This window comes from Lepisma saccharinum, chromosome 15 (genome assembly GCF_977018435.1).
Source record: "Lepisma saccharinum chromosome 15, izLepSacc3.1, whole genome shotgun sequence".
Taxonomy (NCBI): domain Eukaryota; kingdom Metazoa; phylum Arthropoda; class Insecta; order Zygentoma; family Lepismatidae; genus Lepisma; species Lepisma saccharinum.
Genome location: NC_139243.1, coordinates 74,140,109 through 74,156,069, shown reverse-complemented (window position 1 = coordinate 74,156,069; position 15,961 = coordinate 74,140,109). Strand labels below are relative to the sequence as shown.

Genomic DNA, 15,961 nt, shown 5'->3' with positions numbered 1-15,961 from the left:
TGGATACTTAGCAACTTAGCTCGATAGCAATGTGAAATTATGACACTTGACACCTCTCAATAACCACACACACACACACACACACACACACACACACACACACACACACACACACACACAAAATGATGCACTGGGTGTATCAAACCTCGCATTCATTTTTTTTTAAAATTATAAACTGTGACTTAAAGAAAATCTGATTAAATATTTTTTAAATAAAAATTGTGATTTTAATCCACCCTCCTTGTGATTGTATTTCAGAAGTGGTGCTGGTCTCATGATAATCAAGAAAATTTGGCTGCTCCAATGTCTGATACGGGTTTCTCTTCTGTGGAAGTGCGCATTGAGTCTGAAACAGAAAGTGCTGATCCATTAGTTTGTGAACAAACATCTCTGGAGAATGTTTGGCTTCCGGATGAGTCGTGTGTCAAGACTGAAACAGAATCATTCGAGGAGCCTCCTGATGTTGATATCTCTGTTGACATCAAACCATCTAACGAGTGCATAGAGGATGCTTCTGTTGACATCAAACCATCTAATCAGTGCATACAGGATGCTTCTGTTGACATCAAACTATCTAATCAGTGCATACAGGATGCTTCTGTTGACATCAAACTATCTAATCAGTGCATACAGGATCCTTCTGTTGACATCAAACCATCTAAGCAGTGCATACAGGATGCTTCTCTTGACATCAAACTATCTAGTGAGTGCATGAAAGAAATGTCAGTTTGTAAAGTGGAAAGTGTGAGTGGTGATAGTTGGATGCATTTTGAAGGCAAAACTCTGGAAGTTCCTAGTAGACAAAATGTTCCTAAAAATGAAGGATTTTATCCATGTGATCACGGACAATTTGTTGAAAAAATGTCAGCTGAAGACGGTGACAATGGTGAATTAATTTTAAGTGAAGATAAAGACATGAAGTATAGTGTAGAGAATCCTGACCAAGTAGAAAGTGAAGTGGCAGAGCCTGCAGAAAGGTAGGTGAAGGAAATTTTAGTTCATGGATTGAAAATGAGCATGAGAGCACTAAGGTTCAAGATTGGACCTTATTACTTACGAGCTATGATTCATGTAATTTCTGTATTGTGCCAACAGTGCTGCAGGGTTACATATAAGATTGTCCATATAAGATATTTCCCCACCATGTCAGATTAGGATGAAATTTGTTATGTGATATTGTTAGATATATATATATGAACCCATATTTTTTTTTTATATTTGGAATATTCACTCTAGTTTGGAATTTATAGTCCTTTAAAATTTCCTGCCATTTGATGCCCCCCCCTTTCTTGTGTAATCAAGCAATGTATACAGTAGCTTGTCCAGGATTTTCAAAGGGGGGGGGGACTACATATACTTTTTTGGTTGTCAGCCTTCATTTTGTCATCTTTACCTGCATCCTAGGGTTGGCATTTTGCCGTTTTTTTTGGGGGGGGGCTAGATTGTACTTTACATCCTTATTGCTTTTTGTTGGTGGTAACCGATGGGAGTTAACAACAGTGTAGGCTCTTTTTTTGTGTCCGCATTGTGAATGTGTCTGCTTTGCTCGTCTGCGTGGTTATTGCTTCTTTGCGTTCATGGTGTGTTGTGCGTGCGTATGATCACAGATCAGAATGGCGTACGTCTGGTTGGATGCACGGGTAGTCCCACAAACCATTCACGTAAGCTCCAAAAACCATGCATGGGTAGCCCCACGAACCATGCACAGGTAGCCCCACGAACCATTCCAGGGGGCGAGGTATGCCTATGAGGTTAGGTTAGGCCTGTTAGGTTAGGTTCCATCAGCTCTCATTTCACCCCTAAATATGTGCTTCATCATCAAAAGATTTCCTCAGTACGTTGAATATGCATATCCGGACAACATCGGTTTTTATCGATTTCCTCCTCCAGGTAATTTTTCCTTGCTTTGGTATTTACGTTGTTGAATTCCTTATACAATAACCTTTCCAACAATATGTGACATGTATTCCTTAGGGAAAGGATGTAAAGTAGAATCTTACCTTTTTTTAAAAGATAAAACCCAGAGAAAAACCAGGCAAAATTCATTTTTTTGTTTTTTTTCAGGTTATGTTTATAAATATATATATTTTAAAAATAAAATACATTTTTCCCTGATAGTAATATATTGGAACATTCAATGTATTGTTTTAGGTCACTGAATCAAAACCTATTTAATATTTTTTGTTAACATAGTGAAGAATTGACAATCAAGGTCTCAAACCTTGAAATGATTAAACTAAAAACATACATAACCCGTGCTGCAACAGACCATTGAGCGCCCAGGTCTACCTACAGACTGCTGGCCGCACTCGCTCTTGATCCTACTCTGAGGTGGGAGATCATCAAACCAGTGAGCACGACGAACCCCCAGTCGTCGTCATAGATTTTCATGATCGGGTTACGCTACTCGTTCGTAGCTCCCCAATTTAGTAGTCCACCATCTTTAAACAGGGTGACAAATTTTTCTCAAACATGACACCAATCCTTTAAGTTATCTTGTAACTCTAAAAATTTCAACTCAAAAGCTTTACATTTATTTCAAAATGTACATTTGCACTTTTACCACCATCCCTCTCCTAAACTATGAAATATAATTTTAAAAGTTTTACTGGAAAATTGCAGACCAGGAATTATCTACAATGACTGGGCTTAGTTTCTTATACTCCGAATATCATTGTAGACACTTTTGGGGAAAAAGAGACTATGGTATAGATTGTGCATGCAACATGAGGAAAATCAGGTTTTCATTCACAATCTTGAAACACATTGTTCAATTTCACTGACATGTAATACCATTGCAGTCTGTCACGTGTTCAAGGTGCAGAAACATGTTATCATGGTCACTAATAGATGACTTGTCATTCTTTGCCCATCCACCCCACCCATGCTCCTCCTAAGTCATGCATTATGTTTTGATACTTTTATTGTGAATTTTCAGTCCCAGTAATGTCAGAATGCCCCTGAAAGTTTTATGCACAAACCTCGAAATTATAGTATGTAATAAGGTTTGAAAATGTCAAGAATGGTCAAAATAAGGAAGTATACGTATGCATTGTATTTACTTGAGTAACCCACACCCCTTATATTTAAGATAAAAGGAAATCGTGGTAGATTATGAGAGTGCTAGACTTCTTGGGTATAGAGCTGCTAACCACAAATAAGATTTATCCTACATTGGCAAGGAACCCATTACGTTCAATCAATGCACTGAACTGGTGGGAGGGGTCAATGCCCAGTGCAAGGCATTATAAAGAAAACAACATTTGCACACATACTAAATTGTGAGAAATGAAATGAATCATTTGAAAAGTGTTTGGTTTAATTATACCACAGTTTACTTTATTCTGCTTTCATGAATTTTCAATAAAATGTACTCAATTCTCCTTTGTAATGCCTCTCTCCAGAGACAACCTATTCATTTATACAAGAAGAAAATCTAAATTCTTGCAAAATCCGTTATTTTTGTAGGTTTGCATCAAAATATTTCATGGCTCGAGGGGGGCATGACCCCCTTGCCCTCCTGGGTACGGGCCTGACCCAGACATTTACATGCATATGTGTGTGTGTGTGTGTGAAACAAGGGAATTTCTGCATGAATGACAGAGCACACTGAAATACATTGATCAGTATGATCCACAATTTTCGAATTTTTGTTTCTGCACTTCATTTTTTTTTTGAAGAAAAGAATTTTGTTTTTTTTATTTGTTAAAAATATTAATGTTCAATCTTCCAGTAAAGAAACATACACTCCAGATTCAAAATTGTATTGAGTAACTGACAGTAAAATATTTTACTTGGCACCCAGTTGGTGTGTGTGCTGGTAGGGGGGTTATTACTTTGACCATGTGGGGAATCAAAACTTAGGTATTTCAGCTTGTTGGCAACACTTGTGACAGTAACAAGCATCATGTGCCTAAATATTGGCCATATATTTACATGGAGAATCATAAATCGTAAGTTTGCACTGGAATTTTATACACTTGGCAACATTGTTGCTAGATGCCAGTCCACGTAGCTTGTTTTGAAATTCCAAGAGCTAGTCATAAATACAGCAACTAGAAGTCTCTATTTCGTGGAGACTGTATATTCATTTAATCTCTATGACTTCTTTTCCAAAAAGTACAGATTGGCCTTTAAATGTCCCAATTTAGTCATTAAACTAATCATGTGCGCTATCATTGAGTGAATAAATTTATATGGTCCTACATACACCTCATGCATTGCTGGTTTCCAGAAACCGACCCACCATTCAAAAATTGTTGCTCTTTGAAGTACAGCAAAAGCAAGGTAATTTTTTTGGAACACCTGTTGCATGCCTGGGCATCCATGGTGATGTAGTGGTAACATTGTCACCATGTAATCAAGGGTTCCTCGGTTCAATACCTGGTGGAGGCACTCAGCATTTTGGATTCCACTCTAAACTTTAGGTCCAGTCCCAATTAGCCCTATTATTCATAAAAAAATTAAAGTATAAAGTGCTCCCCTGTGCTATGCTTCACACCATGAAGGTGTATAGGGAGTGTGAAGTTAGGGCCCCACATTTTCTTGATCATGGCTAAAGGTGTAGGTGATGTGATCAGCACCACGTCCCTCCTATTATGTATAAAATGGACATAAAACAAAAACTCGAACAAACAAACTCTTGCATACGAGTATAAGGGCAAGTAGTAGAGAGAATACTCTGTAAGAATGCACACATGCTGTTCCAATGAACCTTTTGAGGATTGGCCATTCCAGGCAGGCACTTCCTAAATATGACAGTGACATGTTCAAAAGTTTTAAAAGTGGTCTTTTGTCATGATTACCTCCAAATTTCAAGCTATTTATGCCCACAGGGCCAATGGCAGAGCCTGACTTAAATAACATTGCAGATCTTTCCTTGGGGGGAAGGTGGAGGCAGTCTTTCATAAATCAGTGAAAATAAATTTATTATTTCGTTATTCAGGCAATGAAAATCATTTTCATAAAGCACTGAAAATAAATTTATTTTGTTATTGAACAGGTCATAAAATCTATTACTTGAAGTATCATTATTGGTTTCGGAAATATGGTTTGTGAAATGGTCACATTGTGCCAGTCTAGTACTGTGGTCAGGCACATTAGTGATGGTAGTGGTGAAGAGAAGTCAGTGTAGCCAGTGTTGTGTTCGATTCACTCAGTAGTGCAAAATACAGAATTTATAATTTTTCATTTAAATGTGTGACCAATACTTCAGCACATGTTCTCTGTGTCCTGTTGACAAAATTTCAAGCAGCTACAATGCGAGGTATACAACTAAAACAGTCATTTGTAGATTATACCATTCACAGCCTGTTCACCTCAAGTACAAGACAAACGGTTCATGATTGTGAATAAATAAACTTCCTAGAAGATATCAAACTCTCGAATGATTTAATCAATATTGTCCATTTCAAGCAAGTGGTCATGCTGGTGATATATCAGAATTTCTAATGCTTCAAATCCCTTGTAGGAGCATGCACTAATTTTGGTCACGCAGGTGAGAAATTTATCTCATAATATTTAATACTTTTTTTAATGCCTCATAGGAGTGTGCACAAAATATCAAGAATTGTGCACTGAATATTGGCACTGGTTTAGGCCCATTTTGAGCCAATGATCAGTCTAGTGTGAAGTTGACACAACCATTTTGAATTACTAATTCTTCGCAAACCTTGCACACACAAATTAAGGGATAGTGTGCATATATTATGCACTAATTCATGGCATTTTTTGTAGAGGTGATGGATCATGTGATACAGCAAACTTCAGATGACTAAAATAATTGTACAACACTGTATAGTGTGTGCAACAAGTGGAAAATTGTTTTTTTTTTTTATTTTTATCTGCCATCTTGATACACCTTAACAGGTTTTGCTTGATGAAATAACATTGCAGTTTACGAAGATTTTTAGTTGAGTAACAATTACCTAAATTATTCTAAAATTACGGTATTTATTAGGGCTGAGCTGATGGCACTTTGAACCAATACTGATACACACTGACGCTGATACCAATATTTCTAAATTTGATTTTAAAATAATAAAGGCTAGTTATCAAGTCATCACATCACATTCGTTTAATGACATTAAATAATTCACTAGCATTATAATACTTTGAGCCATGATGGTGTAGTCTGTAGGGTGTCTGTTTCCATGCAGCAGATTCCTGGGGTGGGTGGTATAAGGTCAGAATTTTTCTGTCCAACCCCCCCCCCCCATAAAGCATTTCTGGGGCTCACCCAGCCTCAAATCAATGGATACCTGGGGGCAACCCCGTGGGGTAAAGGCAGCTAGAGTGTGGTTCTGATCACATCACCTCCAAAAATGGCCGAGATCGAGAATGTATCTACATCCCCTAAATGTGCCTTCATGTCATTGTGCTATATGCACATGGAACTCCCTTTTTTTAAAAAAGAAAAATCATTATGATACTTCAAAATGTGTTGTGACATTTGGTAATTTTTTTTGTGAACTTCTCTGTAGACCCAGAGGATGCAAAGAGAGAGGTTTTTTTTAAGTATTTCTAGCATTGCTGCAGTTACAAAGAAAAATTAAAAAATCTGTGGATTGTCTCTTCTTCAGTTTCATGTAAATACTATTTATTCCTGTCGTTTGGGTTAGCCTGGTGAAAGAGAAAAGAAATGTAATAATATATACAAATACAGTTATTAAAATAATGCCTCTTTTTGCCATGCTGTCCATCATTCTCTGTCATTTGAGACAAAAACAAGTCGCTGTGGTATAGGCTGATATCAACAGTCACATAAAAGACACAGAAGGGAAGAGTGCAAGACGAAATTATACAATCCACAACCCTCCTGCCCTGATTGAATGTAGATAATACAAATCAAATTCCACAGTGGCCTTCACACGTCTTTCCCAAGAACTCCGAAATCATCTGGCTTGGAGACAGCCCAGCATGTTAGTAATGCTAGTGTTTTTTGTATGTTGCCCTGGTGGACCAAATATGTACTGTGTTGGCCTGATGTACCAAAATGTGCTTATCTGTTGGCTGAGCTGAGTCTGTCTAATTTGGCATGATGCACGCGAAAGAAAATAATATTACTTACTGTACAGTAACAAAATATATTTGTCATTTACTAATACATCATAACCAAGATCCCGATAGAAGTCCCCACTGTTTAGCATGAGGGAAATATAGACACTATGAAACATTATTTTTCTGGAAATTCTAATAAGAAGTCTCAGCCCGTTCAAAGTGGTCAAAATGCTGAATCAAAGTGGGCAATGTCTCCTTTCTAGCTATGTCCCCTATCAGAAACACAATTCTGGGTATTCTCTTTTGTAAGTATTCTGCAAATATTTGTGTTTTGTCTAACATACAATTAAAATGATATGCCTTTATCAGCTGATATAAATAGCATTGATTAATCTGTCCACTTCCTAGGATATAATGGAATTGCTAAAAAAAATAGCAATTATAAACAGTTTCATTTTAATGACAGTGAAACTTGTTACTCATGGTTTCCGTGAAACTGTTTATTTTATTTTATTTTTTAAAACAATTTTGTTGCAAATTGATCAGGTTTTTATTGTTTCTCTTTCATATGAACATTTTGTGTCTTAAGAGATCTCTCTTTTAGGGAAAATATTTGCTAATACTGAAACATACATTTCTTTCTTCTTCTCATAGCATATTGAATAATCTCGTTTTTACTTTCTGGAAGTATGGGTGAAGATACAGGCTTCATTATTCTCCCATTCATGTATACATTATAAATAGTTATTTGGGTATTGTTGTAAAGTTGTTTGCCTGGAGTTTTCTGATGATAATGGCATGCTTGTAATTTGTATATCTTGCATGCTGATGATACATTCCTTGTAGTATCTGTTCTACTACTTTAGGACACCTTAATTTATGTTTCATTAATTCTTCATGTGAGAAAAGATCAAAACTTATTTTTACCAATGTTTATTTTGTACTAAATTGCCATATAACAAATACAGTGATTCAAAAACTTTGAAAGCATATAGAAATGTATTCAGAAAACTGACAGAGTCGGTTGAGTTGCCATTGCAAAGCAAAACACATCAAGTTTGTAATACAACATTCATGTTGGGTCGATGTGGCTACCATTTGTAAAGCAGCATACATCGTACCTGAAGTCTGTTTCATTCCAGACTTTCACCAGTAAGTCAGGCATCACTTCTGCAGCAGCAGCAGTAATGCGAAATCTCAGTTCAGAAAGATCAGCATGTAAAGGTTGTACAAATCCGATCTCTAATGAAACCCCAGAAGAAAATATTAACGGGGTCAAATCTGGGGAGCAAGGGGGCCATGCAATTGGACCTGTACGACCAATCCACTGACCTGGGAATCGGGTATCAAGAAAATCTCTGACTGCAATGTGGTAGTGAGGTGGTGCCCCATCTTGCTCATAGTAAAGGTGTACATCTTAGTCATCCTTGTCGAACTATAGAATTAGAAAATTTTGTAATATATCCAGATACACAGAAAATTTTGAAGCATATCCAGATCCACAATACCCTTTATGGTTGCCTCCTGGAAGAAGAACAGGCCGTACAATTTTTGTTTTATAAACTAAAGGCTAAAAGATTAAAAATCAGCAACTTACGTGTGTGAGTATGAGATTTTTCGTCAATGTTTTGCTAAGGCCACAAAAAACATTTATCTTAGGGCTATCACGAATATGCTGCACAGTTTCATGAGTTATGGGTGCTCACCTGTCCACTGATGTGAAACGATCACTAAAAATGACATTATCTAGGAATGTCTTGTTATCTGTAATTCTATCCAACATTTGCACACAGATTTGCTGGCAAGCAACTTTATCTGCATCCATAATGTGTTGAACCATTGTTAGTGTGTATGACTTCAAGAGAATGCGTTTACATAATACATGCCAAACAGTGGGTTGTGGTATGCCATTCCCACGTGATGCACATCTTGATGATTTCGTAGGACTCCGGGCAAAGCATTCTCTGAGTTGTTCCACAGCAGCTTCAGGAACTTGTGTACATCCTGGTGATTTTGCATGTCATACAGAACAACCAGTCTCAACGAAGGTTTGGTGCCAAGAGTAAATTGTAGACCTGCTAGGAGGTGCCTTACGATACTCTGTATGAAACTTACGTTGCGTCTCGTGAAACCAAAACACAGCAAGCACATTCCGCACAAGTGATAGTAGCCATTTTGAGGAACAATGCTGCCAGCGCTACTGGTGGGTGACTTCGGTGTTAATGGAAAGGAAAATGAATAATTAGGTTGCTTAAACAACCAGGACAAATTACCTTCAGCTTTTTCCTTTTAGATGTCTTGTAGATGCGTGCCTGTAGCTAAGTCATATTGCTTCCAGTAGTTGTAAAGACAGAGTAGTTTGCTACTTCTTAACCATATTCACTTATATTTGCCAATCGTGAATTAGGTTATCATAAGTTCCAACAATTGATGCAGGCTGCTGTACCATTCGAAACAATGAATCCTCTTGTTTGAAAATACTAGAAGGATGAGAAAATTTCCATCATAAAATTGTGGGAAAAAAAAGAATTGTTGTGTAAGCTATGTGATGTGACCACCCTCTGCTTTTTGATGCACCTATGCTTCCATATACATACTGTATGTGCTACAAAGTATGTAAATAGCACCATTTAATAAGTGATATCAATCCATGTATGCATATCCTGAAACTTCACCAAGCATCCCCCAGCTCGGAATTTTCACTTGATTCACTTGCTAATGCAAGTCCTTAATGACAGTCTATTCTACTATCCTTTCTTCTCAGTGATATGTAAATCTCGGTGACTAATTCTTTTTTTTCCCCTCCAGATATCTGAACAAGAACTACAGGAAAGGACAGAACCAAGATGTTCCAAGGTCAGTTAAACTAGTACCTTCAGGAAAATTAAGTGAACAAGAACAGGCAAAAGACAATACAGAATGTGTCAATAGAGAAGTTAACTTTGAACCTGAACCTTCACCAAAATACTCTAAAACCAAGGCAGATATTAAAGATACCAAGCAGTGTAACAGGAAAAAACGACATACCTCTTCAATGTTCAACGAAATTTTCTCCAAGGAAGGAAATTTATTTGCTCATTCAAATGTCCTTGCAAAGGAGAAGTTTTTTAATCGCTCAGTTTGCAAGAGAAAATTTATTCCTCAAGATAACCGTTACACACAAAGAAGGGTTCACACCAAAGATAAACCTTTTAAATGTTCAATTTGCAACAAAGATTTTGCCAAAAAAAATAATCTTAATAGACACATGAGAATCCACACAAAGGAGAAACCTTTTAATTGTTCTATTTGCAGTAAAGATTTTTCCCAAAAATGCTCTCTTAATAAACATATGAGGGCACACACAAGTGAAAAACCTTTTAAGTGTGCTATTTGCAACAAAGATTTTTCCAGGAAATCAAACCTTTATATGCATATGAGGGTTCAACACAAAGAGAAACCTTTTACTTGCGCAATTTGCAAAAAAGAATTTACCTGGAAATTTTATTTTAATCTACATGTGAGGTATCACACTGAAGAAGTACCTTTTAAGTGCTCAGTCTGTGGCAAAGGTTTTTCCCGTAGAGGAGATTATAATCGTCATGTGTTTGTTCACAGCAAAGAGAGGCCTTTTAAGTGTTCAGTTTGTGACAAAGATTTTTCCGAGAAATCAACCCTTAATATTCATATGAGGGTTCACAACAAGGAGAAACCTTTTAAGTGTTCAATTTGCAACAAAAATTTTGCCCATAAAGGACATCTTAATGTACATGTGAGATATCACAGCAAAGAGAGGCCTTTTAAGTGTTCAATTTGTGACAAAGATTTCGCCGAGAAAGGTGCTGTTCGAGTGCATGTGAGGATTCACACTAAGGAGAAACCTTTTAATTGTTCAATTTGCTGTAAAGATTTTTCCAACAAAGACTTGTTTAATATACATATGAGAGCACACAGAAATGAAAAACCTTTTAAGTGTGCAATTTGCAACAAAGATTTTTCCCAAAAAACTCACCTTAATACACACATGACAGTACACACAAAAGAGAGACGTTTTAATTGTTCTATTTGTAGCAAAGAGTTTTCCTACAAATCCTCGCTTAATAAACATATGAGGGCACACAGAAATGAAAAACCTTTTAAGTGTACAATTTGCAACAAAGATTTTGCCCAAAAACATCACCTTAATACACACATGACAGTACACACAAAGGAGAAACCTTTTAATTGTATTATTTGCAGTAAAGATTTTTCCCACAGATACTCGCTTAATATACATATGAGAGCACACAGAAATGAAAAACCTTTTAAGTGTGCAATTTGCAACAAAGATTTTTCCCAAAAAACTCACCTTAATACACACATGAATGTACACACAAAAGAGAAACGTTTTAATTGTTCTATTTGTAGCAAAGTGTTTTTCTACAATGACTCGCTTAATAAACATATGAGGGCACACAGAAATGAAAAATCTTTTAAGTGTGCAATTTCCAACAAAGATTTTGCCCAAAAACTTCAACTTAATATACACATGTGAAGAGGGTGCATAGCAAATAGAACTTAAAAACCATTTGCACACAGGGAATGGTGTTTCTGAGTAGAAATCTCTGGCAATTCTTGTCATTCTGTGCATATATCATTTGGGATAGGATCCCGAGCTCTGTATTACAGAAATCATTACTTCATGTCTACAACTATGGTGCAACCATTTTATTAATTGAGATGTCAACCATCCATGCTAATGGTACTGTGCAAACCTGTTTTTGATAGCACTACTGAAAATTCTGTTTACTGTTTTCAGTAGATCAATGAGTGTTTTGAAACATCTACTGTTTTCAGTACATGAACTGTAATGCTACTGTCTTCTACTGTTTTCAGTAGACGAACTGTAATCCTACTGTCTTCTACTGTTTTCAGTAGGTGAACTGTAATGCTACTGTCTTCTACTGTTTTCAGTAGATGAACTGTAATGCTACTCTCTTCTACTGTTTCCAGTAGCCCAACTGTGTGTACTGTTTTCAGTAGCTGAACTGTACTGCTAATGTTTTCTACTGTTTTTAGCAGCCCAACTGTGCCTACTGTTTTCAGTAGGTGAACTGTATTACTAATGTTTTCTGCTGTTTTTGGTAGTCCAATTGTTTCTCCTATCTTAAGTGGCTAAACTGTACTCTTTATGTGTTCAGTAACATAATTGTACAACCAACATCTTTTATTGTGTTCAGCATATTGATGTATGAAAACAGTACTATTATCAGTAATGAAAAATTTCTTATCAATACAACTGAAAATGCAATGGAAAAATCATATAAACAACTAAAATAAATATATGGTAAAGTGTGTGGAACTTGCTACTTAGGAATGCGCAACAAAGAAATCAAATAAAGTTAATTTAGGGTGAAAGGGGTACTTTCCACGTAGGCACCCAAAAGTCAACCTCACTTCCACTTAGTACACTTTGGACTGCATTTTGCAGACGAACAATGCTCTGGCGACTGGCACTATGGCCAGTATAATTTTGTGTGTGTTGTGTTTTTTGTCCTTGTGCGTGCTGAGTGCCCACTTACAGCCTCAGCTTTTAACAGAAGTCAAGAAAATTTTAAGATTTTTAGTTCTGCAACGTTGGAGTTGTTATTTGTAATGATAATGTGACTGGTGCAAGATAGCCCAAGTGCTGACGCACCCAAAATTTTAAATTCAAAATCATATTTAAAAAAAGTGAACACGATTTTAAGTATTTAGCTTCATTGTGGTTAATGCACTTGTAGAAAATTGAAAAACATATATATTGTTTTTCATATATTCACACGAAAACAGAAAAAAGTAGTTTAAACAAGACCTGATACTCAATGCTTGAAAAACTAAAACATGCAAGCACTGTTAACTATGTCGATCAAAAGATGCACTACACAGATATAAAAATAACCATGGAAATTCTATGCTGAAAAAAGTCAACTGATATGATAATGTATTCAAACTACTAGCTGCTTTAAAGCTGAGCTATCTCTTAAGAAAGATTTGTAGTAACTTATTCATTAAGATATATCTGACTTCAGTAGTATTCATTAGGAAAACAGTAGAAATTCAGTTCATGTACTGTTTTTTCCAGCGAACTTCAAAATTACTGAATATATTCTTGGAATCAATAAATAATTTTATAATATATTGTAGCAAGTATTATGCATAATTATTCACATTGTTTTTTCAGTACAGTAGTTATACAGTAGATCTGCAATAGGATTTCAGTACATTTCACAGTACACAGTAGAAGACATTTGAAAACAGTAGAATTTGTTTACTGAGAAGTAGAAATTTCCAGCAGGGAGTTGTAAAAAAATAACCATTCATGACAGGATGTGGGCTTTTTAAATAGCTAGCCATTGTTTAAGTACTTTTTTTTTAGCCAAAGTACCAAGCAAAGAAAGAAGCTTCATCACCAGTAGCAGTGACTCAGGATGGCTACTCACCAGGAATTATGCATGAATTATTGTCTCCAAAAATTATACGTGAATTATGCAGGAATTTTGCTCCTTGGACGTGAAAAATTGCAACTTTTATTTCATAAATTTTCTGAGGCATGTTTTTCACCGTTTAGATTTTAGGTTTGTCGAGTGTAACATTCTGCTTTGGTGGTACAAAAAAAATAAGTGAGCTACCAAGTTATAAATCTTAGAGGCCGAGATCAAAAAAATATTAACGTTGCAGAACCCTTACAAAATTACTGAAGTTGGAAAGTGGCGTGAGGTGTTTGCCGTGTTGTTCACAGCACCTCAATTACAATTGTAATAGTAATGTGGACCCAATCAAATATGCATCATATGCTACTCATGTGTATAACTAAATTACAGATATTTATTTGTAATAAGGGACGTATGCTAGGCTTCTCATTTTGTGCGTAATTCAATGCAAAATAAACGTTAGGCGAAATTTCCAAAATTGCGTACGAGTAACAGAAAGTATAATTATCACTATTATTACCTTCAGCACTAACTACACAAGTCATGTATGCCCACACTTATTGATTGGTATGGCAAGGTCAAATTATTGTACTCGTAGTTCAGTTTTATCAACTTTTGGCAACTTTATTCAAAGATTTCGTTTTAACAACAACATTCTAATCTTCACAGGCTTATCTTGCATTAATAAATTTTTTATGAACAGCAAGCAATAACAAAAAGTGAACAATTTGTCAATTTCAAGTTCATCAATCAATAATTCCAACATTTGCATAAATGCGTAAAAAGATAAATAACAATTTTAGCAAACTCTTCAATATTATAACGTACATGTTTGATTAAACTTAACTATAACTTTTTGTCCAGCAAAAACTTGATTAATCAACAAGTGTTCAACACTTGGCATTCATAAGATACAACACTACAATGTTTACCTACGTGGCTTTCATTTCATTGCTTTGTTTAAGAACCTCGATGCTTTTTGTAGTTTACGATAAATTACAAGACTAGCACACAAAGACGTGCATTAAACTAGATGCTCATTTGGAAAGAAGGTTACGGGAGTAATTACTTTCTTTACTTCATTCAGAAGTAATGTGATGAAAATTGACGATGTCGCGATTAGTAAATGTTACTTTTTGTGACGGTATCTTTCTTTCTTAAATGTTTTTTGTTTTACTGCAAAAAACACAACCTGGTAACACCAAAATGTTCTACTTGCAAATAATTAAGAATTCTAGGTCACTACTTTTTCAAATTTTACAAGAATCACAATTACATAAATTCAATAATGATTTATCTGTTCAAACGAAGTTTATCTGTTGCCACGAAGTTCAAAGTGAGCAACTTCACTGGGGGAGTTAATTTAAATATGTTTCATGCATTTAAAGTACTAGTAAACGTGCATTATGCAACCGGAACTATTTTCTTGGGCACTTGCACTACTTTGTTCTAACACTGGGAAAACTGGGGTGAGCACAATATAACACCAAATACTGTGGACACATTTTAAGAACGTAATTTTCATACCTTACGTAGAAGTTCAAAGTGACGTTCCACCACTAGTATAGGTACCTGTCGTTTTTCCCAAAAGATATTTACAGCACATCATTCGTAGGGTTACCAGACATCCGGATTTTCCCGGATATGTCCTACATTTTAGCCTTATGTCTGGCATCCGGGAGAAATTTGAAAAATATCATAAATGTCCTACATTTTGAGCGTCACATAATATTAATTAGGAAAGTAGGTACCAGAAAAAAATCATGCAAGTTACAAGTCTATGGACTGCGTTTCCGAACTCAATGGTGAAATTTATTTTGATTCAGTCGCCGAAAAAGAAAAAAAGTTTGTCCTGCTATTAAAAATACGGAAAAATGGAAGCACTTAACGAACAAAGTTTTGGGACCACTTTCTGATAACGTCACTGTTCAATGCCTGAGCAGAATCTCTTGCCTTAGGGATTATACTGATGGAACAAGGTGTTGCCATTCTTATTCAATATAATTTGATTGTAAAGCAGGGGTATAGAGAACAAAGTTATTCAGGGTGTCTACCAGTCAAGAAAGTCATGGTAGTCAAGAAAAAGTAAAGAAATTAACAAATAGGTCAAGAGGTCAATTCAAAGGCAATAAATTATTCTTGTGGCCAAAAATTTTTGCTATCATAATGACTGATTGGTTGATTTAGTTTATTTTACTTAAATTTTTTCTGTCCCTTTGGTTAATCGTGAAAGTGATAATGAATGGCGGTAAGGTAAGATGGATGAAGGGACAGTCACAAACATATAGGGACAACCGACACAAGCCCCACGTAAGATTATACTGGCTTGAGTCCAGACGCCAAAGCCTCGCTTGCTGCCAAACACAGTTCAGGATGCATTAATATGAGAAAGCAGATCTAATTCTCTTCTTAAATTCAGCTTCAGTTTTAATCTTAACTGGCCCTTTGGTAGGGGTTTTTCAATAAATAAATATTTATTTTCTTAATTGCTAATTTCCAATTTTACCTAAGTAGGGGTCGGATAAATAAAC

General features: G+C 35.9%; 1 protein-coding gene across 1 annotated transcript in view; it reads left to right on the top strand.

Moving 5' to 3' along the window:
• The window catches only part of LOC145999337 (uncharacterized), a 61,078-nt gene that overhangs the window by 15,795 nt on the left and 29,322 nt on the right, over nucleotides 1–15,961 (top strand). The window contains exons 3-4 of the mRNA XM_083136278.1: nucleotides 259–977; nucleotides 9,808–9,855. Coding sequence (XP_082992404.1) covers nucleotides 259–977; nucleotides 9,808–9,855 — 767 coding nt within the window. The remainder of the gene's footprint in view (nucleotides 1–258; nucleotides 978–9,807; nucleotides 9,856–15,961) is intronic.